The sequence below is a fragment of the Ischnura elegans genome, chromosome 2 (genome assembly GCF_921293095.1).
Source record: "Ischnura elegans chromosome 2, ioIscEleg1.1, whole genome shotgun sequence".
Classification (NCBI taxonomy): domain Eukaryota; kingdom Metazoa; phylum Arthropoda; class Insecta; order Odonata; family Coenagrionidae; genus Ischnura; species Ischnura elegans.
The window spans coordinates 80,216,525-80,241,373 of record NC_060247.1 but is presented as its reverse complement, the minus strand read 5'-3'; the positions used below and the strand labels follow the sequence as shown (position 1 = coordinate 80,241,373).

At 40.4% G+C, this 24,849-nt stretch overlaps 1 protein-coding gene across 8 annotated transcripts in view; it reads right to left on the bottom strand.

Moving 5' to 3' along the window:
- Nucleotides 1-24,849, bottom strand: part of LOC124154044 (spectrin beta chain) — a 217,393-nt gene that overhangs the window by 77,263 nt on the left and 115,281 nt on the right. For all 8 annotated transcript variants that reach the window (XM_046527531.1, XM_046527527.1, XM_046527530.1 and 5 more), the window contains one exon: nucleotides 5,483-5,647. In XM_046527531.1, coding sequence (XP_046383487.1) covers nucleotides 5,483-5,612 — 130 coding nt within the window. In that variant the 5' untranslated portion in view covers nucleotides 5,613-5,647. The remainder of the gene's footprint in view (nucleotides 1-5,482; nucleotides 5,648-24,849) is intronic.

Sequence of the window (24,849 nt, the reverse complement as noted above, 5' to 3'; positions counted from 1 at the left end):
CTTGAAGCACTGAACATTAAAAACGAAAACTGCGATTTACAATGCAAAAAAAACAATAGAAACTGACTCTGACGATTGAATCATTCTATGCTTGAGTAGTTGAGTACATTACTACATAATAGAGGAATGAAAATACATTCAATGCTGAAGAAGAATAGCTTTCTAGGTTTCTTCCGCCCTGCATCACCTCGTTGTACGAGTTATTAATGCTTGCAAGTACACGATATTAAAACATTTCACTAGTTTATTATTGGTCACATTAATATTTACCGTTAAAATAAATATAGACATAAAACGCCCCTTTTTCCATAAAAATACATCTCACTTTCCAAATTACGAAGGATTAAGATTGCAAGGACCGCATATTTCGCTGCTTCCATGACGACCCGCTATTTTCACAATAATTAGAAATTAATAAAATGATCTGTTAACTTGTATTGCAGTGAAGACCCAAACACGTTAAAGAAACTGTATCACACATTCTCGTCGCGAGGGACGACTTCATACTTAAACATTTAATTGACTTTTTACTGCCCCTAACCTGTATCGGGCAAGGTTTAAGCTGGGGAAAGCGGATAGGAGGGCGAGCGTTATCGCTTAAGCAGGTAGAAATATTCACGGCAGATCGTATTCACGGGCAAGTAATCCTGAGTACATCACCATAGCATCATACCGCGCTCGAAGTGGAAAATAATTAAACTGGCATGACACTTATTCTTTGGACAGCTACCAATTTTAATTGACAAACAACAGGGTACTAAGAAAAAACCGATGGAACGTGGGAAGAATTGCAAGCAAGCAAAAATCACATCACGCAAATAAAAAAGGATTTTTTTGCGTGAAAGTAATCACTATTTTAATTTATGTAGCTGACATAAAATGGACTGTCGATGGATAGAAATCGTACTCATAGCAGAAAAATCGTTTTCAAGAAAACAAAATGTAGATTGCAAGACTTTCGACTGACGACAAAACAAATAAAATATCTTCCGCTATTCTCAATAATTATAGAGGTGGAAGAGCTAATAGTTTGCAACGCTCATTAATTATAATGAGTTAATAAGTTAACAACTACACGTGTACTAAAAACCATGCCTTAGATAGGGACAACCCTAGCGGGGACTTGAGCCCGCGACCTCATCATTGACAAGTGAAGATCTTAATCTCGCCGCCACCTAGGTCGGCAAATGGAATATATTAATGAATCACAATACTTCAATCCTACTTGGTTCTACATGCATCAGGATTTTCCTACTCAAAATTACATTCCCACAAATAATCATCATATCTACATACAATGAAGTTCCACAATCAAATCGTCCTCGTCAGCAATACAATATTGGTAACACAACACATTCTCCTTTTCATAGAATATTTATAACTAAATTTTACTACTCTTGATTTCCACTGAAAGCTTGATGCTAACCATAGACCTTTTTCATCATTTAAGGCCAGCGCCTCATTCAACGAAAAATTACGAAAAATTTGATTTAAATTCATTAACGGCCTAAGACTATTAAATCTTAACATAGAAATCCAAAGAAGTCCATCGCTGAATACGGCGTATAAAACAAAGTAAGGATCGAAACTGATTGCCACGAGGTAGCAGTTGGAAGATATTAACGTTCATTTGAAATACGGACAAACAGTTGTTGCATGATGTGATACTGATTGTGAGTGCAAGATGAATTTATAAGCATCTTCCTTTTTTCACGACGGAAATGAGAGGAGGAATAGGCGCTTCACTTCATGCACAGATGGATTAAGGGATAGTGCCTACGAACTAGAATACCTAACCAATACCAAAAGATAATACATAGAAAAGGAGATACAAAATATAAGCGTGAACTGTGATTATGTGACTGAACGCAATGAGCAATGACAGTTCAAAGGCATACGATGATTATTCCGCCTACGTTTGCATAAACACTTCATCGATTGAAATAAATTCGAATCATGAATGAATCAACTTGAAGATGGTTGCGCCAGAGCTTTTCAAATGGCCTGACGTAATTTTTCCTCGAACTCCAGCGACGAGACCATTACACCATCGCGCGGAGAAAACGTGAATCACGTCCGTCCGCGACTGGCTGGCTTCACTTTCGTCTTCCAACGCGACAAGCGCCGGCTTCTCTCGATTTTTTCATCTACGTCCTCGCGAGGTCAGTAACACAGCTTATCACCACGGAGAAAAAAAAATGAGCGAGGATCCAATGAAATTATTATTGCCACACTGCAAGATGAAGACTCAAAATATTTTAGGGTGCGGCGCTCGTCGGGTCGAAGACTGAAGGATCAAATGAGACAGCATAAGGCAGAATCCGATTTTATGTCCAATATGGGCGAGGAGAGACTTAGATATCTATATTCTTTCCTACGCTGCTTCATGTCATGAATCGAAATTTTTAACCGTTATATTACCAGCAGCACGATATTCGGTTGGATTTTCCCAAGAACTAACACGGGCCAATAAATCAGCACAACTTGTTACCTTATTAAATTTTAATTTTTCTCTAAAACATATAACAAAAACTCAATCCCCATAACTCTTTAATGGTTTTAATTTGCAAATATATTTCCAAAATTGGAAAAAATCTAGACGCCTTAAATACGATAGGTACTAGAAAGAATAAAAAATTGGAATCTTGCAAAATTCCTGAAAACAACCTCGGCAGTATTCTCACATTATACTCAAAATCGGTTGGGAGTGTAAGGTTTAAGAATCATGGAGATATTATTAGCAGGTTTTTAGTTTGTTTAGGTTTTTAGTTTGCAGTCGGTGCAAATACGAAATAAAAGGTAAAATGAATAAGAATACTGAGAATTGGCAGAAAATTGAGTAATTACTAAGTTGATTCACATTTCAGAGAGATAGAAGAGAACTAAGGCAACAAACCATATTTTATGAGAAGAGGAGAACAGAGGACGGAAAGAGACACTACACGAGGGAAATGAAAGAAAGACTAACGTACGGAGTAACCGAAACGATACGGTTATGTGAGATTCAGAGAAAGACAAAGATTGAGGGTAGGAAAATGCATTATATATCTCACGAAGGAAACGTATGAATATCATAGAAAACGAACTGCTCTTAAAGTCAATGGTTTCTCAGTTACACCGCCTCATATATGAATTAAATAATTAATGTTCTCTCCTCAAAACTTCGATATAAAGGTAAATACTATATTACATCGAGCAACAATGACAAAAAATACCCATTTCACCAAAAGGATGCCTTAATCAAAATAAATGAAATAGAACATTTGCTAAAACCTCAACGAGTAACTGACACTAAAACTCAAGCCACACAGCTAAAATGGTAAAAAACGATATTACAACAACTGGGTGTGACAATTACTCCTGACTCGAATCATAGGTATCTGTGAAACAGAACGAAGGACGAGACTTGTGCGATAATGACAACAAACGCATGAGCTGCTTGATAGATCTATCTAATTTCAATTGGGTCGCGAAAACACGACTAAAGAAACAGATAGCGAAGAATATCGTACCTAGCTGAGGTCTAGAAGATAAGACTGGCCACTCGACGATTTAGAAAGAGATATGTTTCAACATATCCCTGCGGAAAATTCCCGTCTATCCCTCTAGAAAAGCTCAGCTCACGGATAAAATGCAAGTAGAACGAAACCGTAGTTACATCAATGACCAATTAATGCAACCTCTGTTTCTAAAAGACAGCGAGGGGAGAATGACAGCAGGAGTTTAAAAATTCCTATCAGGCCTTTCGCGACTGGTTTCCGAATACCAACTCATGATTTAGTGGTTTGAACTTATCATTAAGTACTAGAATGGAAATCCTTTACAATTTAATTACACGAGCAAAGGGCAATCTAGTTACATTGATAGTCAACTCCTTTGCAGAGAGCATATTTAAAAATAAATTGATGCGATCTATCAGAGAAGCTTGAGAAACATCCAATGAATAATTCAGAATTAAGAGATTACAAATTAGGATTAGTAGAGTAGAAATTTGGACCAGGACATGATTCCGGCCAGAATACCAGTATAGAGACAAAATCACATCAATAAATTAAAAAAAATGTTGTTTAAATAATTGAAAAATTTTCAATGGATTACCTAAAGACGCATTTCGTTATAATACACAATATTAACAAGTACACTGAGGAAAACTGAACAATTTATAATTCGTACAACAATAAGAATTTTCACTAGAATTGCCGCAAACCATGTGCAGAGGCTCTAATAATAAATCATCGATCTACACTTAATTTAAGTCTAAAAACGTCGGTACACAGCCTCCTATCCAATAACCTAAAAACAATTACAATAGGTCACGGCGTAGACTCCATCGGAAAGCATAACGAGAAAATATAATTTCACGTGGACATTCAAAAGTGGAACCATGCCTACTTCGAGGGGTGATATGTTATTCGAAGGGAAATTATGTCGCAATCATTTCTACAAGAAAGATAAGATTACTACGACAGCGACGCGTAAAACCGCAAAGACTGGCGGGGAGGGGGGAGGTGAGATAGCGGCACTTTCCCCCGAGGCCGGCCGGCCCGACGACTTCAAGGATGGACGTACCACCGCGATCGCAGAATAATTCTTCTTGTGTTACCTCTTCAGATGCCGGCGATTGGGGTCAACAAAGTAAGCGTCGTTTGCCTTACGCACGGGATTGGAGCATATCTTTTTTACCATATTGTGTTGACCTCAAAGAGGAGCCCCCACCCGAAAATGTCAAAAATTCCATACTCGTATTACTTAAGAACAAATATGTGCCTTTGGTTTGATGAAAACGATATTATTAAACCTTTCAGCAATTATATGCCACCATGATCTTGATATTAAACGTTTGGCAATCGGTTATCACAGACAAAATCAGGAAAATAGTACAAATTAGTATATTAAATATACGGTTAGGAAATTTTATCATGATCTTTAAATGCGATACAGAAAACTCATAATAATTAAACATACAGTGATTAAATCGATTAGAACGAACGGTTTCACTTTCGTAAAGAAAAGACTGACGAAAATGCATGCCTTTAATTACCTGATGGTGGCAATATTTCCTTCAAGAACCCTTTGCTTACATTCATAATTAAGTTACGATCCGATTTTGTACAGAATGTCACCATCAACAAGTCAGATGGTATCGAAAGCAATCACTGAAATCATACTTTACATATTGTTCCACATCGCTTGTAGGAAACCCGATACATTCGTGTCATTTTATAGAGCAAGTAATTATGCAGAGTGAATTATTGAAACATGTCACCTCTATTCCAAAAGGCATCCCAGCATCCTTTCAAGTCATTCAATCTCTGATGGGTGTATGGTACAATAATAGTCTCTTTAACAGTGACACCATACAATCGATCTCAAAATACTGCTGTAACATAAGAATGGTGTCTGTACCGGCTAAGAGGTGTAACATTTCCAAGGCCTTCACTAGGGAGAGGAGGCCTTGGTGCTCGGGTCATTAGACACGTACCTGCGAGCGCCTTAATGCGCGACCTCTCGAACAGGCGGGAAGAGGAGTTCCCACCGTCGTACTCGTAGTCTTCGACTATTTCCTGCTGCAGCGTCGGGTCCCAACGGACCAATGAGATGTCCGTCGTCATTGCTGGGGCCGCTGAGGGTCAGGCTCCCAACCCTCCTGCGAAAGAAGACGATTAAGACATGAGAAACTGATACATTTAAAATCAGGTTAGTCACATCGACCGAAAAGAGACCGAAATAATATATATTAACGAAATCGGAATTCCCTCAAAAATTGAGACACCATATAATTAATAAGTTCAACCGATGCAGGTGGGACAGAGTAGAAGATCGACATATTGAAATGGACGGTGAAAAGAGGCTCATACAAATAAATGCATACAATTCAAAAAGGAGAGAGTTGGTGAGATTATGTATCTCACTAGAAAAGCCTGACCAAGAAAGCGAACAAGTTTAGTCCTAAAATGAAAATTGATTTTTACCTTATTTTAAGAAATTAAATTTTGAAGATAAAGTCGCCAACTGATCATGAGTGATATTAGGGAAAAATAGATGTTTCTATATTTTAAGGGCTTAATTTGGCCTAAAAGATCAAATTTGACACGTATGAAAGAATTTCACTCACGAAATATCTTGTATTAAAAAAAGAAAAGGTAGGAATGCTTTCCGTCATTTTCTCAAGGGAAAACAAATTATGGAGCCCGTGAAAAACCGATTTAACAGCATTATGATCGCTGTCCGCAAATAATATTTGCGGCAATTCAAAAGAAGAATCACCTCTAGTACTGATGTTTAAGAGCTAAAGAATGCAGTAAAGTGCATCACGCACTAAGATATCGGATTTATTTATAAATAGCTTTCCTCAAGCAGAAAAGATACCAAGATAACTACATTCGTAGTCGGGTTACGACGCTGTTTTCTCAAGTAGGAAGCCCAGTCGACAGAATTTCTGTAAGGCCAATGAGAAAGTAATAAGCTGGGTAGCCAGATTTTTAAAACTCTTCAGCACTCATTCTTCCAAGCTAAATCAGAATTTAATATTTACGCAGAAATAACTGACATAATAGGCCTAATACCATAATTTCAGGATATAACGCATACACTCCTGGAAGATAAACATGTAATTATATCTGCATTGCAGATACCGTAGTGGAGACGTTTCATTTTATTACTCCTTTCTTACGAGAAAGGAAACTGGCTTTCTTCCAATCAAGTCAAGGGTTTCTAAGGATCAATCATAGCTGGGATCTAATAAATTTCTAGAAAACTACAAAATATTTTTGGCGCAGTTGGATTAGGAACAGTTAATCAAATATAAGTGCTAACAATAAGTGCAATACTTTTCGTAGGGTATGAAATGAGAGAGCCTAATGTTACAATGAATCATGATGATTACACAGAAATGCCTAAAAAAATACCTCCCCGATGAAGACATTGGGTTCTTGGTTGATGTCATGGCGTATATTTAGAGCCGAAGGGTAAATATCCCCTTCTTCGCGGCTTTCAAGGAGCCAACGACAGGACGAAAGCGGGAGAACATCTGGTTGGTTGAATTTCACTATGAATCAAGTAAAAACCAAATTTTCACACCCAATGTTTAAAAAAAATGATAAACAATTTGGGGATAATATACAAAGGCCCACGCGCAGGTAAAGGACTGCAGATGATACATGAATGTACAAAGGAAACGATTTTTGACAAAATAGGCAGCTCATAGCATATAATAGATATGAATGATCGCCTTTTTCCATTAGAAATATGTTTAAAATCCACCCAATAATTTGAAGAGGTCATGCCTAGCATAATGATTCCACACAAGTAATTACAAACGCAGGAATAAAGTTCATTCGTATTTCTAAAAATACTGTAATAGGATGGTACCACTCAATTCATAGTGCGAATGATTAATTATTTTAATCAATTCAAATCAATACTCACGTCAGAGTGTAGATGGAATGCCACGCTTGACAGATACATAACTTTACTTAATTAGTGAAAACAACACGGCGGAATCCCGACCGCAGCGAAAATCCGACTCTCATTGCCAAGATCAGTGGAAATCAACCGTATAATTTACAATGAAGAAACCGAATTGAAATCGTCCGGGGATAATGTTGCGGAAAGTGAACAAAAGGACTCGAGCAGAGAATTTCCTCACTTCAGATACAGTTAGCGTCGCGGTTGGGCTCACACGAGTCATAGGCAGTGCTTTTGTAACGGGTGACTGTACTCCGTAGAATAAAACAAAAAATAATAAATGCTGGACTGGAGTCAAAAGGCGGCATTTACTCCGAAATATTACCAGTGAGAAGGCAATTATAAAAATTTGCCAATCGGAGACCAGAAGAGAGCCAAAATTAAAAGTTATTGTTCCCGAAATCATTCTAAATTTAGATCGCTAAAGCGATCCAAGTAAAGAAAACTATTTAAGTCTCTGTTCCTCCAAAATCACTCAAAGCTACGATATTAAAATTAGCAGGAGGTAAAAAGCATCTCCTTATGGTAATAAGAACCATTGGAGCGCAACGTGAGAGGGAAATTTCACAAGGAATAAAGGCCTGAATACAAATCAACATATAGAGAGTTTATAGGAAATAAATGTGAAGTCATCAAGTAACATTATGCATCACAAAAACAATCACTTAACTTAAGATACCACCTCAAAAAAGTAACCTTTCATTTAGAATAAAAATAGGAAACCATAGATACAGGGACACTAGATGCATAGATACTTGGCCATTGAGCAATCATAAGACAACCCAAGTTCGATCAAATTTTGGTCAATAACCACATTACATGTAAATGCTAACAGGATTGTCCTCAAAATGAAAAAAATCTAGGGTTATTTTCATACACTTCATGCTGTTTCGGATTAAAAGCGGCGAAGTAGATTTATCAGGAGAGTAAAAAAATGATAGTACAATACGTGCAGAACTCGCGTGCAACCGCCCCTCTTTTCAAGGGAGAGAAGTCATCCTAAACGCCGATCCCTCCGCAGCGCTATGACCGAATTCCGCGGCGAATAACTTAAAGGTTTTCGAGCCGTCCCAAAATAAACGCCGCGTAGTATAAGAGTGGGGCCATTTGGCAATGTCAATTCAAAGTTTTCGAGGAAAAGACTCCCACGGGAGGAGGACGCGGGTGAAGGGGAAACGACGGGGTGTTGGGGAAGGATGATCTTTTTAAGAGTGCAGCAGCGGCGCGCGCGATCGCTCGCGGAGCCCCGACGCTAGATGGCTCTGCCCCCCACCACAGAGGACGCACCGGTGCTGACCTACTTCGCGGAGCAAAAGATCGCACGCAAAAGCGGAGCGAAAACTGAAGGGAGACAGAAAGATACAACGTGTAAGGTATAAGCCGACAACTCCCATAACGGATTCCCCCCGCGGTAACGGATTCGCTTTTTCGTCCGTTTACAAAAAATCCCGGAGCACAATGCAGCGCCCCGACACCCACGACGGCAGATCGCATCCCTAAGCGACGATTTTCTAGTACAAGGAGCGAAAGCTTTTTTCGTTTCCGCGGGCGAGTGTACGCGGACTCCACAGACATCCCCGCTATTCCCTTTCGGTCCGAACAAAAATTCATTTTTTTGTTTTTGGAATAAAATTTCATAGAGCTCTTGATGAGTTTTTCGGCCGTTTAGAATATAAACTACACGATCGAAATAAAAGTGCCTTATAATCCCAGTTACCTACTTAATACGGAATCCTTTCCAGATATCAGTTTGTGATCTTTTAACCCTCAATTGATCCACATTAATCAACGATTCGGATTCGCAGAATATTTTCTTCGGGGATAAATAATGCATTCATGCAATTTTCCGCTCGGTTATCACAAACTTGCCAAATTTGAAAGAAAAATACATAATTGTAATCGGCAAAAATCACTGACAGATAAAAGATAACAATAACCCGGAGCGCCCACCCCTTCAAGCTTTCCGGCTCACTCTCGTCCCCCAAAACCTCAACTCAACTCAAGCCTGCTAAATCTAACAATATCAATTGTATCTTTGAAAAGGAAATGGCTTTCAAAACCCTGTTATCCATTCCTAGTTTTTCTGTGGGACGAACAAGAAAGGACAAAGTTATTTTTTAATCATTTTACTATATTTTTAACACTTTTCCATCGTTTCTATGTTTTATTTTTTACGTCCATTTCTAAACACCGCCAAACTATATTTACACGAACCTACAATCCCAAAATGTCAACGGTGCATTAAGCCCATATCTCCATGTAGGCAAAATATAGTGCCAAATATAGGCACCAGTACATAATATTGCAATTCTCGATTTCGAAGAATGAAACGTATAATTAATAGGATACCATGGTGCTGTCCCAAATGGTACAACTATGAGTAAAAGAATTGATAGCGACAAAAACTAATTTTTCCTCGCTGAGTCGAATTGATACATCATTCGAACAGGGAGCAGTAAATTGCTGCATTAAATAGCCACTTCCATTAAAATACATTACATGCGGGCTAAACGAGCCGATTCTCGCGACCGAAACGAAACTTTGAGTAGACGACATCGGGGAGAGATCGGTTAAAATGCTGTTCCAATTATATTCTCTACGAAAAGCGAGGGGCCATCAAAAGGTGAAGATTTCCCGGGGAAATGATTCCTTTGAGGTAAGCCATTCTTCCTCAGGATCACACAGCTTTCTTTCAGGCCATTTCACACATAAAGTACACCTTTCTCCACATAAGTGACCTTGGCAACGTGAGAAGGAAGTGTAACTCGAGCCTTACTTGCGAACCTACGACTGAAATTTAGGCGAAACTTTCAGAATAGAAATTTAAACTTACGAGTATTTCACACACCTTAATGAAGTCAATTACATTGTAGCTTTTACCGCAACTGAGCTATCGTATTCAATAGTTCTACGAGAATTTATCACAACCCTCATTTATTTATCATGTAAATACAGAAGCCAGAGCAGCGATAAAAAAATAAGGTTGCAGTAATTGAAATAAAGCATTACGTCCCTTTCCGGGAATTTCAACGCGACAGACACTGGATTAAAACACCAATACATGAAGAATAGCATACTTCGTAATACAGTTGTGGTTATAAATAAGTAAATATGCCTAGTAAGATAGGTAATAACAATACGATCATGTGATTTATCAAGGGTAATTTATCTATTCACGCTACGTCACGTATCTATTATTAATAATCCCTTACATTTACCAAGCAGTTTGCATAGTGATGCTTTATAAACTTACATCCATTAACCAAAAAAAGCATATTAGTACATAATACACGATTATTTATAATGTCACCACAACAACTGCACCCCTTTAGTACCAAGCATATACAATAAATTCGTACAATGAAAGTATTGAAAAGTGTGGAGACTTCAAAAATTCGTTAAATTGCGACTGAAATCTGTCTGAGGCATGCCAAAACCTTCATAGGAGACGGATAATTTCTCCAACAAGAGAACCAGATTCCACTTGGCGCCGAGGCCAAAGAGATTAGACTTGGGAGCTAACAAGCTCATTCAGCTATCGGAGCTCTTGCGGTAAGGTTAGGCATTATGCAACCATCGAGCATCTACCCACTATAACTGACAGAACGCCGAAGAATTCCAGTCATAAGTCTCCTCATAGGCCGTAAAATGAACAAACAAGAATTCTGGCGTAAATCGCAAATTAATTTCACCAAATAATTGACGCCCTCAAATATGAAAACCCCCTACGAATGCATTCGATATGATAATATTATCAACTAAGAAAAAGGTTTAGCCCGAAAAGTTTGACGACTCGAAATACTAAGGAGGAAACAGAAAATAAAGAAGTCTATAGTTTAACCGTAGATAAACGAATTGAATTGGTAAGAGAAATGTAAGAAATAGTCGAAATATATCAGCGATTGGTTCAGTCACATTCATATTTTAAAACATACATTAAGATAAAACAAGCCATGGAGATGAGTCCTGGCTTGCAGTAACTTTTCCTGCGGGAGGTATTAATATTTTACAGCACAAAAGAGAATCCAAAATGATAATAAAACATTAACCATGGTGACGATAACCATGAAAAGGAAAGAAAAACAAAATTATAATGGTACTTCTCGACTCGCGGGTAACCGTAGCGCAAAATTTAGCATTAGGCGAGGAGAGGGAGCCAAAACAATTCATCCACAGTACTCAGTTAAACTGATTTATCGTGTGTTCCTTGTCGTATCCAACCACGGGACATTAACGGCCAAGTATGCCAGAGGCATCTAAGTAAGTTCGAATAACGCTCTTGCAACCCAATCGCCGGCAGATGTGCAGCGACGCACGGGACTCATATGGCCATTGCAAAACAATGCACGGCTCACAGGACGGCTTTTCGCAACGCTAGGGAAGTGGCCAGAATAATAACTTCCGAATGCCATCTTTAAAGGCCTACGGCGTGGCGCATCACGTAATCATGGAGCAAAGCGTATCTCTCCATCGGAAGAACTGCAGCTTTTACAGATCAGATGAGATGATTCGAAAACCTAGACGATATCCATGGGAATTGCCTGTAATGTGAGTCGAAGAATCGCTTCAGCAACCGATTGTTCTAACCTTACGTTAGCGGATTTCACTGATTTTTTCGGAATCTAGGATAGGAATTTAAAATTCCAAGAAAAATTTATTAATCAAACGTTTCACGTGTCGGATTTTAATATAGATCTGAGGACTAAATAATAATAATCTCTGACTGACGACTTTATTTCCATTAATAATTCTAATTTATTGATTCCAACATATTTACAATGCTATTTTCCACCTTTTTCTCGAAAATATTGAATGCCGCAAAGGGAATAATTCAAATATGTCGTGTTGATGACATTTCTGGATTTTCGAAAATACCTCTTAACTCCACTGTTTCGGATAATTCGCACACTACATCCTTTTCCCTCAAACCGCTACTCATCAAACAACATCCGAGATAGCTAATTTCGACAACTTCCTCCAAATGCCATAATTACTACATCCGATGGAATTCAGCCACGATACATTTCCGTTTTCCTCGTAGAACTCCTTGAGCCGTATTTCCTGCTTCCCTTTACTACACCGAATACTATCCACTGACTCGCTGTTGCGCTCCTACGAAAAGAATCCTTGTATTCGGCGGTTACAAGTACCTTAAATCCAATTTTACAAGTATAAAGGAGCCACCTTGAATATAAAGGAGAACGTCATAGCCACAGATGATAAGCAAGTCTCACCCGAATCCTTACACATCATATAAAGCGTTAACCGTCAAGGATAACTCACTTCCTCCCATTCGATGATACCGGTTTTACACTTTCAGACATCGCGCCATTTCCCTTTGCGGAAGGGAACTGGTTTCGCAAAAGGAAGAGATCGCCAACAAATTTGCGCTCGGACGCGCGTTGGAAAAGGAAAAAAAGTGGCCTCACTTTCACTCTTCTTTCTCGCCGCTGCAAATAGATATTAATGCGTGACTAACAGGATGGATTACCGTGGCGAACTCCTTCCGGCGGAATTTTCATGGATTCGTAATTTTTCTGTAACCAATTAGGTGTCTCTAATAAAAGAATCGCATAAGCTAGCTGCAGATTAAGTCACCCTATGTGCACCCCACCATAATTTATAAATACCTGGTTGTCAGTCGAGTTCGTTTAAATCTTACTTTTGTATAGTTAACAAAGTTATACTAAAATTTACAACTGTAACGATATCTTTCCTTAAATTTCTAAATTCCTATAAGTGTAGATCAAGCCCCCAATATTGAAAAAATGAGGAATAGATAGAGGTTTCACTGTTCTCCACCACAGCCCCTTACACATTTTTGCTTGACATCAAAACCTCGGGGGGCCAAATTAAAAGGCTAGGTGGAGGCTGAAGAAACGACTGGAGTGATACACTCATTTTAATGTTAAGTAGGCATATGACAGGTGATTACAATGGAACCCACACATCCTGGTGGTGGCTTGCACGGTTCCTCGTAGATGTAGATAAACATGAATAAAAGCATCCGCAGCTAATACATGAAAAAGGTTTTCTTTTAATGAGACGAAGAAAGTTGAGGGAAAATCGAAAGTTTCAATGGATAGGATTACAGCACTTAGGTTAGTATTTCTGCATGAATATACAGGCCGAAATTTGACGAATCTTACCTTCAATAAAAATCAACACTCGATTTTCTACGCCTATCCTGAGGACCGTAATACCAGGACTCGTCTCCATGTTGCTCGAAGCTGACAATGAGATTGGGCGATTAACTAGAAATGTGTCATAGTGCGCAGTCGGAGAAAAATAAAATATAATCCAACCAAAGCAGTGACTCAATGAATACTACTAAGAAAAAGAGAGGTGCATATATAGTAAAATGAGGCTGAGCTCTAAACATAAGAATCGTCACTACCCGGAGACATATTTCGGTTCTTACGCTAGATAATTCGAACAAAATCCTCCTTCATGGGAGAAAAAACTAGACAGGGTCAACTCTCGAAGCGATACCACCGCAATGATTTTCTCGTGTGGGCACAGCTAAATTAACCATAAACACCACCCATTCGAGCCACAAAACGGTCTTGTCCGCCCCACTCAGTGCTGGGTTACGAGCGCCTTACGGGAACCGAAAGGACAGAAGGTCGGCGAGACACACGTGCGTCGGAAGCGGAAGAGGTTTCGGTGAGGTCGTAGCCCTCCTGGCCAAGCTCCACCCCGGCCTCCTCCCCCGTCACGTAATTAACGCCGGTACACACAACGAAGAAAAAAAATCTCCCAGCCATCAACGACGCACCTGCCAACTACTGCGGATTACGAATCGACGCGTGTTTTCCCCGAACTATCTTCTTTACGAGTCGCACAATGGCATCTATGCCGGTAAGTAGGTCAAAATAAATACCGCGTGCAGCGAGTGGTCATCGCGGAAACCAATCTGCAAAGCAAAGTAACGTGTGCGTATCTGGAAAAGTTCCCCTGACAGAGAATATATCTATTAGGTCGCTCGAACGTTGTCTCTAGATTATACAACGTCGTTTCCATCCTAAACATTAATACAAGAAATAACACAATGAAAGATGATGAGCACTACCTGAGAACTTGGCTCCAACTCAATCATTACCGACAGCAACAAAAAATTTACAGAGCATAATTTTCTTGGCTCGAACTTAAGTCTGAAGGCATGCAAATCAACCTTAATTCCGAAATTTCGAAAAACTTAAATTCTCCGCCACCTCGTTGAAAAAAAACTTGTTTTTACGATGTAATCTTGAACACGAGGTACACCTCTGGCGTCATTCAGCGGAAGTCGTGAACCAAATTCAAATTTCCGTACTAGAGGACTGATCGATGAGATCAGATATAAGTGACCGGTCTTCAATCGCGAATAACCAAGAACGAGTTAATTACTGAAACACCATTTCATGAATCAGTACTAAGAGGTGGCCACATCTTCAGCCACAACGACGACATATTACAACCACGCTAGGAGAAGATATGTAATTAAACTTATTTTTAATAATAAGACTTGTGAAGAGTCTGCAGGATTTTGTGTTTCCAAGCATTTCATATGAATTGTCCTGTAGGTACTCTTGGATTCGTAAAATTCCTCACGTATCACCATTTTGATCAAACCTATTAAAATACGCTCACAAGAATTTACTTATCCCAAGAACAAGAAAGTTCTCAGTGATTCTAGTATCATGACAAACTTACTATAATCATTATGTTTGAATGCTAATAAACAGCAGCAATAGTGGATACAAAGGGATCTATAAGAAAACCATCTTATGAATAAACTAATGAGTTGTAAATTCCTACGTACGCACTTTGCACTCTACACATTCATCATTAAAATGTAACATCAGAAAACGACGCTGACTTAGTGATGCCATGAACTTTTGACTGTGAATTGAGTTCAACAGCCACAGTGACACAAAGAAAATGCTTCATTCCTGAGAGATAATAGATTGAGATGGTAGAAAGCGAGGCATGGCTGGAAATGACTGTCCCATTATAAAACCAGGACACTCACGCGTAGTGGGACACCACAAACAAAATGACGACAGTACGTTTGTCGAGGCAAATGGCCTAAAATCCGCACATCAAGCGCTGACACACACCGCAGAAGAACGCATCCTGCCATTAAAATGCTTCCGGAGGGATGGAATGCCTAAAAGTTCCCGAATCGATCGCTTACGTCATAAAACTAATCTTGGTTTTAGTGGCGGGTGGGATGGGATGGGAAGAATTGGAACTCGTGATCTTTACAGTCCGTCCGAGTGGCGACTTGGTAACGATGGCCGCCCGTTGGTTCCTTGGCTATTTGGAGCGAAAACTGAGGTCATCCAGGTCACTGACGACGATTAAACACGCTGATAAGGAAAGGGTTGTATGGGAAGTGGAGATAATTATGTATAAGAGAAGTAGAAAGGATAAAATAGGAGAGAAACTCGGCGTCGACTAATTTAACATATGATATTAGGGCGTGATCAAGAATTACTCTTCACGACGATGGAAAGGTCTTGCGTGCAGTTCATCTAACTCATTCTACTCATCACGCCAAAGGTTTATTCATAAGCAAATATCTTCCACTCTCGCATCAATTAGGGTAAAATATAAACCGGACTTAGGGGCGGACTATGGTTGCTATTTTGGAGGGGGTTGGGCCGTTTGATACTTTTCGTGGGCGCGGGACTGTTCGCGTTGACCTCCTAGGGATGAATGAAAGACAGGAAACGCATACGCGTAGAATAGTTAACGGGAAAAACTTGCACTGGTGAGTCAACAACGTGTAGCTTCGTTAAAATTGTCGGGGATGTCCAAAAAGTGTCTTTAACTATCTGTGAATCGAATTCTGCCGCAATATGATTATATATTCTATATGCATATTCTCCGTTATTATGAAGGGCGATTCCCCTACCCTACCTAATCCACCACAACCCGGACTACTTGAAAAATGACCATAAAGAAGACCACCGAGCCATAAGCGTATTAATACCAAATATTCAGGGTAAAGTAAGTTTCTTTCTCTGCTCCGTTAAGGTCTTTACGACCTTCTCGGTACACGGATTCTACTGCAACCTAAAGACGATTGCGGGATAGCAGAAAGCTATACCGAAACTTCGTTTATGAACTCACAAGGAGACGAACCAGATAATATTACGCGACACCGAGTAGCTGCGTCACAATAGTCGGGGATGTCCATGAACGTACATATCTTCAACCCATCTCTGAATCGCACTCTGCCGCGAACTTTTAGCTACTGCCTTGGTTCGACACGGATTGGAATGCCGTTAACCATGCAACCACGCCGCGCCGCCTGGATCTCGCGTTGCCATAGGGATCCGCAGTTGAGGCAGTGAGCGGCATGCGGTGTGATGGCAGGAGAAGAGAGAGAGAGAGAGGAATCCGAACACCGCCCTATGGGAAGAGGAGGAGATATTTATAAAGCGCCGTGGGACAGTATTTTTAAAAAAAGCCCCCGGGGGCTTTCAAGAGCGGCCATGGGGGGAGGTTCTCGTTTCCTCCGAATGCCACGGTGAGAGCAGCGTGCAGAAGGCGACGAGGGAGAGGAAAGAAAGGCCGCTGCAGACGGAGATGGGGAGCGGCACAAACAAACCACCGCCTGCAGCTCCGGATGAATGCAATTGGACAGGGCTAAAAAGAAAACGCAGAAACATAACACATGCAGCCTCTTCGGCGTCGCGTCACCAGGTAAACACGAATACTTGTTACGCTCGCAGAAATTCAACCAGCAACTAACTGCGCATAATTCCCTTGCACCGTAAATCGGCCTCATTCATATGAGATGTACATCCTTTGATGAAATCAGTTTTCGATTTTTTGGATATTTTGAGAGTATGCATACTCGCTGCAGTGGCCCAAATTTGTTGCTGAAGCTTTTTTTTTAATTACATGCACCTAAAGAGCTTGCACGAATCTAACATTTTTTTTTAATCTAACAAGGAAATCTGTCTCAACTAAATAGTCTTTGAGCTTGAAAACATCATTCGAAGGTCACCATACAAGGTGAAATAGTGTATAGAACTATGCTTCGAAAAAGTACACTTGACACATTTCTGACTGAAATAATAGCAGGTTCTATTTCTAGGTCACTTATTCAGACATTGGTTCAAGAATTCATATTGACTGAAGTTTTATACCTTAACATTTACTTCATGGACGAGTTCCCGTGAAGCTTTCAAAACAAACACTACACCATTTACAATTGCTATCGAAGGTTTGAAATCCGAACTTCCGTCACTGACCCAGCTGGATTTTGGAATCCACAGCTACCCGAAGGCTATGACTGATACGATCACCTAAACTTCGGATTTCAAATACTGAAAGCCATGGGATTGTTTAATTTTTCTTAAGTCTGGTGGGGTGTGCAGTCATTAAAAAACTTGAGCGTTTGATGTTTGCACATTAGATGGAGCACACAGTAACTAAGTGAGATTTCAACGCTGATATCAGCTATTTAAAAAGGGGAAAATTAAATAAAAATGAGTAGGTGCTTCCAAATGAAATAATCCATACTCAAAGTAACCTTAACTTGACATGAAGCAAAATATATACGCACCAAAATTAAGCGTTTAGGAGAAGGAATCTACGGTACTGACACTAGACACGTGAAAATTGAAAACTTTTAACGACGAAACTTAAAATGAGAAAATGTGAAGCAGAGCTGTAACTTAACTCTTCATTCACGAAGAAAGAACTTCTAACTGACAAGCTAACATTTTAAAAAGCTGACAAAATTTGGTTCTCATTTTAAATTATCAGTTCATGTGACTCCTGCAATAAGAATGCCGCCAACTTTCCCTATTATTGGTCCAAAGGAGTAAACTACACAACGCATAAAATTACATTAAAACTACCATACTATCAGAGGACATCATTCCAAGGATTTCTGAATACGCAGCAAAAAAAAACTACCCAGGATTGGGGCATTCTGGCTACAGAGGTAATTTGTTTATAACTGTCTGACACAATTTCTTCCTTCTCTTGCTTATCGAAACCAGCATTTCCTGTTTGTTAGCATCGCATCCAAACAACGTTTAGCACAAACTATTCATAGTTACAGATTAACCAGGATTATTTTAAGAAGTAGGTGAAATACAGTTTATTTATATTAAAATATCAATAAAAATAAAAAATAACTATTTCAAAATTAGTTACGTATTAAAATGCATGGTATAAAATAAAAGAGTGAATGATTACGAAAAATAATGGTAGTGAGAAAACGACAAAAAACGAGCGGCGATAGCAGAAGAATTATTGATCCAGAATCCCACGTAAAAGCATGCATCGGGGTTGCGCTTATTATTGCCACATTCGACACGACCAGACATGCAACGTTCTGGAAAAGTAAGGGATAACGACGTAAAACAAAGAAATAATAATGGAGTTGACGCAAAAGACACGTTTTTCTGCACATTTACTAATACTAATGGTCAACGCTTTGCGCTAAGTCATTAATATTGCCATTCACCAATCCCCCAAAAATTATCTGCTCAAAGATCAAAGAAAGGATCCTAAATAATGTAGTAGCAACCTTCTATCAAGTCATTTAGACCTATATGATAAAAATGCATAAAAATTGGTGAGATAAAAGTAAAAAAAAGAAGATACATCATATAGGTTGTCAAGCTTTTGAAGATGATGGTAGACAGCTGAAGCAACCAACCATGGCCACTCAAGAGGGCGATTGAGAGCAGTGCGATCATATGAGGGTCGGAGAAGAGGCAACAGAAACCAGGCTACAGTATTAGCCTACACAAGGCGCCATGGAAACGACCACACATTAGATACCCATTCTGAACTACAGAGATACACTTGAAATTCTCGAATGGCTCCTCAAGTGGTAACTGAACATGGCTCGGGATTCCAAAACCATACACCCCACTGAGATTCGATCCCGAGATGCCTAGATAAAAAAATAGGACAGTAATACAGGCTGCGATAGCTGCCAAACCCACATCCTCATGCAGTTGGCAGGAGTAAGGGTATTCAATCGGGTCGATAACACCCCCAAGGACTCCCAGACATATGAATGCACAGCATGACTGCCGAAAATCATTCCTGTTGGAGGCGATCGATAAGCACATTCGTCCAAAAACCCAAGGGGGCTGGGGCGATTGAACGGGGGTGTGTGGTGGGACCAACGACCGCGTGGTTCCCACCGATGGCACACCACGGTTGAACATCGAGTCGAACCACTGGTAGAACACCTGATGCTGTTATAACAGGTGCTCTGAAGCAGCAGCAGCCACGGTCGATTGTGGAGCCCAGCCCGTACACCACAAATTACTTACCTACGCCGAGTGTGATTTGGGAGTTGACCACGTAATAACCCTACGGCGTTGGAAAGTATTGATTGGGTCGTGGTAGCAGACACACGACGCGGGAATAAAGTGGCATATTAATAAATTTCTTCATTACTAGTTCGTTATTTCAAATAGATTCGAAATCACATTCCACGTAATGACATTAAAAATAAATTGGGTATTAAGCAAAATTTCACCGACAAAAAAGGAACTATTGAAATAGTCATATCATTTCAGCTACGTCATTATTCACATTCATTTTGCAACAGGGTCAATATGATATTACCAAACACTTCAAAGTAGTTTAACCAAAATATACTTCATTACTGGCGGTAAAAATGTGAAAAGTTTTTAACTGTAAATTGGGTGTGATTTGTACACAGACTTTGTAAATTGATAAATTAAGAGCAAAAGCAACAGTAGAAGGGAGGTTCACCGAAGAGAAATTATTCAAATTGAATAAAAACCATTCAGCCTCGGTCACAATAAGTTAAGTCAACAGGAAAAACCTTAAAATTATTGAATTAACGAAAATAAGCACCGGAATAAATGCGAGGATAACTAGATCCGCGAGGTTTTCGATCGCTTACTTAAATAATTAAGCTTGAGTTTCGTACTCCACCTTCGTCGAGCGAACTTCAACATCAGCAGAACTCCGGTGCCCCATTCTCCGCTGCGAGAGAAACAAGACACGTCAACCAGTGCGATAACGACACGGCCACAATTAAAAACCTATTTATACGCCTGAACGCATCAATCTCCCACGCGATATTTTTAACTGCTCAGGCATCTGCCAACTCGGAAGGAGCGAGCGCACTACATGCATAAGTAGTTCGTTACCCGCTTCATCATCAAGTCTCACCCCTAATACGACCCAGTGCCCCATCTCTCCTGCTGAGTACCGTGCCAAGCCGAACGGGATAAGGCATCGTCTAGGCAACCCGAGGGTTAAGATTATTCCATGCCGCGGTGATAGCGTTTTAATTCCCAATAACTTCCAATGGTAAAAGGATCACCTGGGTCGAGAAAAGACCTGTGTGTCATTAATATTCCTTATCGGGACAAAGCCAACGACGGGATAGAGCCTACTAGACATCCATAATTAATAAATCAAATAAACAGGGATTCAAATAAATAACCTTACGGTTCATCTATGCAAGACGCAAGTAAAATCAGAAGGCTGCCAAGTCCCAATATGCATCGTACCAGCGCTAAATATGGGATAGGCTGTATTTGTTATCATTTTCAGTGTTCCGCATACATGACTATTAAATACAGAGAAATGTTGCCGATACTGGTTTAATATGGCACTCTAGTCACGAAAATAAAGGAACGCGACGATTAGCGGGTAAGTGGTATCTTTACTGGTCCGGGAAATAAGTTTTTCAACCGAAAATTCATATGCCAGACATAAAACAATTAAGTGCGTTTCGAAGAGAAACGGTAGAGACCTAACAAAAATTGTTCGCCTGAAAAATGCAAGATATGAAGAAAATCAAGCGAAGTTCACAACGCAGTTCGTAATTTTCCTCCAACTTTAGTAGAGTAGATCCCAAAAGTGGATCTAACTTTCCCCATACGATGAGAAAGCACACTTTTTTCCTCGCACAAACAATACGCGAACCTGGACTAATGGCTCACGGCGTTGCCTTTGTTTACTCACGCACAAGCAAGGCACGTGAAAATGAGAGGGATGCAGAGAGAAGTGGAATGATAGAGAAATTTCCCACGAAGCGGACCAATCCACCACAACCACCTCCCTCTTTCACCATTCTCTCGATAAGGATAACTATCGCAGTCCCACACTCTTCCTTCCGCGCCCAGCTAACTCCTGATATTCCCTCGCGCACAACTAAACCGACCTGCTTCCGCTATTCGAACACGAATTTATTATTTCTTTTATTTTTAAACTATGGTGAGTCTCGTGGTGCCCACTATTCGGAGGCTGCTTCCATTACACCGGTGGATGAAAGGAGTGTCTCCACACCGTAGCAGCCTCCTGACTTGACTGCTCATTCAACATCCATCTCTGGGCATCACATCTTTACTTTTATTTTTATTTTATCTGGACTTACCGGCATAGGTGCCAAATGTATTGAAATTACAGAACACCTATGTAAAAGAGCCCAGGCCCAGGGGAAGAGGGGGCAGGACTGTTGCCTCATCTGGGCCTGGTTAAATAAAATCACAAGTTAAGTCAAGTCACCACATACATATTTCGCCCGTTGGGAATCATGATACCACAAAAAAAGTTACGTTGGGGTCGGGCAATGCTTCGGACTCACTGAATGCTCAAAATTAGACGTAGCGCGAGTCCACACTATGAAAATTCGAACTGCAACATTGAAAATAACACGGTTTCAGGTTTTTCTCTAATTCGTGAATTATCGGACAGTTTTGCATTTCTTGAGTAGCATTGAAATTATTTTATGCTGTCCATGATTTCCTAAGTACAATTTTCGTTTCTCCCAATAACGGAAAAGATGATGGCAAATGGAGAATTAAAAAAGGCAATAAAATGATGATAATAAACTACATCGCAGGAGAAAAATTTTATTCTTTAACCTCGCCCGCAAATAAAATACAAAAAATAGATATTTCGCTTCCATCGAAACATTATTAAAGAGAAAGAAATCGTTATGCCCATACAAATTCCTGAATGAATATGCTGGAGGATAAACTAACTAGGCACACGCCACCAGCAAACAACAAATAAACACGCACGCTGCCCCCCTTTCTCTTTACCTTCATCACCACCACCCCTGACACCAATTGAAGGGAGGAGGTGGAGGGAAAGGGGGACGAAGCAGGGGAGGGAGGGGGCGGGGCAAGGAGGGGACGACGACCCCACTTCCGCCGGACGCACACCCCAAACAAGAAGAACAGGAGGGAAAGAGGGGGAGAGAAGGAAAAATAGAAAATAAAGAACACTCTAATGGGTGAGATGATGAAAACGGAGAAATTAGAGAAAAACATCGTAGTCTAAATTTTCTGATAGTAAAACAAATATAGCAAAACCTCAAGATTGAACGAGCTTCCGATATCGGATAGAGGCGCCTAGCGAGCAGGAAATACGTCACTACTACGTCCTCCGCTGAAAGCTGTTCCTCAAGAGCCCACCTTGGGGTGATTCTTCCCCATCGCACTATACATGTTAACGCCTAAGTATCACATTAGTAACCTATCTCAAGGGGTGCAATACCCTCGATTTTAATAATTTTCTTCTGAATATGGGGGAGCGTGGTAGTCAAGTGCGTAGAGGGCGTAATCGAAGGGTCCCGGGTTCGAATACTGGGCGAAGCCTTCGGACACCCCCCGAAACAAAAATCCTCGAAGTGCGAGGAGGCCCTTGGGCACGACCTGGCCCCCGTACGGTAATTGTGTAGAATTCACAAACATTTGGCTTTATCTACCATGAACTTAACCCTATCAAAAACAACCTTCGTTTTGAACGACTGAGGGATTGAGCCATAACGTAGAAGGGGACTAATTTTTATTATTATTCAGGCGGTTCCTGTACAGCATTTTCTATTAAACATTTCAGAGCTCAAAAATGGAACCACCACCAATATAAGCCCATTCGTGCATCAGGAGGGGAGCCATAACATCAGTTTCATAGTACAAAATAGGAAAAGAGAAATATTCACAGGGTATAAGCCTGACTTCACGAAAACTCGTAGACTGGAAATGCCCCGATCCCCATTGTGAGGAAGGGGTTGAATCCTACTAGGAACAGGTGTACGGCTGGCGATTAGTGTATTGTTTGCAGCTTTCCACCGCTATGACCGGATGCCTAAGACCATCGACGCGGCTCGGCGATGATCGTATCGCACGCAGGTCGCGACGGTGGCGCCCGACTGGGGCAACCTCGACACAGCCCGCCAACCGTGGAGCAAATGCGGATTGATGACAGCGGGGCGACATTGAGGATTTCCTCATATCATCGGCCTCCGCCCCGCGCCGATTAATATCTCGCTGCGGCTCGTGAACTTTGCTCCGTTTCCTCACCTTTTATATCACTATAACACTAATTGTCTCCAGCCACGTAATGGAGCAGGAATTGAGGTCGATTAATATTCAACAATAATTAGAGAGCGTACATCAACATAACACCCTTCGAGTCACCTCTAGGGTGTTTGGCTGGGGGTGATCAATCACCAGCATGCAGCATGCAATTGGACTCCCACATGCACACCACACAGTCCAAAAAACGTCACGCATACTAACAAATTATACTTAAATTATTAAGAGCGTGGAAGTGGCATAGATATGTACTGACGTATCATTGCAGAGAACAGCTTGCACTGTTGTATGAGCTTTTATTCCGCAATACCTCTCAAACTGAGAGGAAAATCGTAAATGGTATACACCTACGCGCAAAAATTCTCGGAAACAAATTGTTCCCACTACGAAGCAATCACACTAAGTTAATGCGGGCACAGTCAACTATACTTGAGCTAAGGACATTATTAAATTCAACAATGCATAATATTGCCGAAGTTACTAAATAATTTAGGAAAATAGAAATATGAAATTTCCAGCAACATATTAACCCCTCAACGCCGTCATACGTACCCAGTACGCGCCCTTTAAATTTCGTATGCCGCCGTCATGCGTACCCAGTACGCTTCCTGACCTACCGTATATAATATTTTTTCTCCGCCAGATATTGCATGTTAAATTAAAACTAATTACTCTATCATTCGAAGAAATGTTTTTCCTCTCCAATAAAATATCCATAACGGCTTTATGCCTTCAAGATGTTTTTAAAATACTTCGATAAAATTCCGTTTTAAACCAGTGCGTTGACGACTTCGGTCCAAAAACTCAACGCCTTCCTTCGACTGTTCTATCATGAAAACTTCCGCCTATTCTGCTTGAGAGACGTCAAGAGGGGTCAGCTACTTTAGCTTGAGATACGGTATCTTCTGAGCTGAATGCCTTCTCTCCGTCTTCTGCTTGTTTGTCGTCACCTCGAGCCCCAAGTGTGTTTGGCCCGCCTCGTTAGTCCTTATAAGCTTAGAGTCCTAGGCGAAGGGGCCATGTGCTTCGCTCTGCATTTATTTTTTTA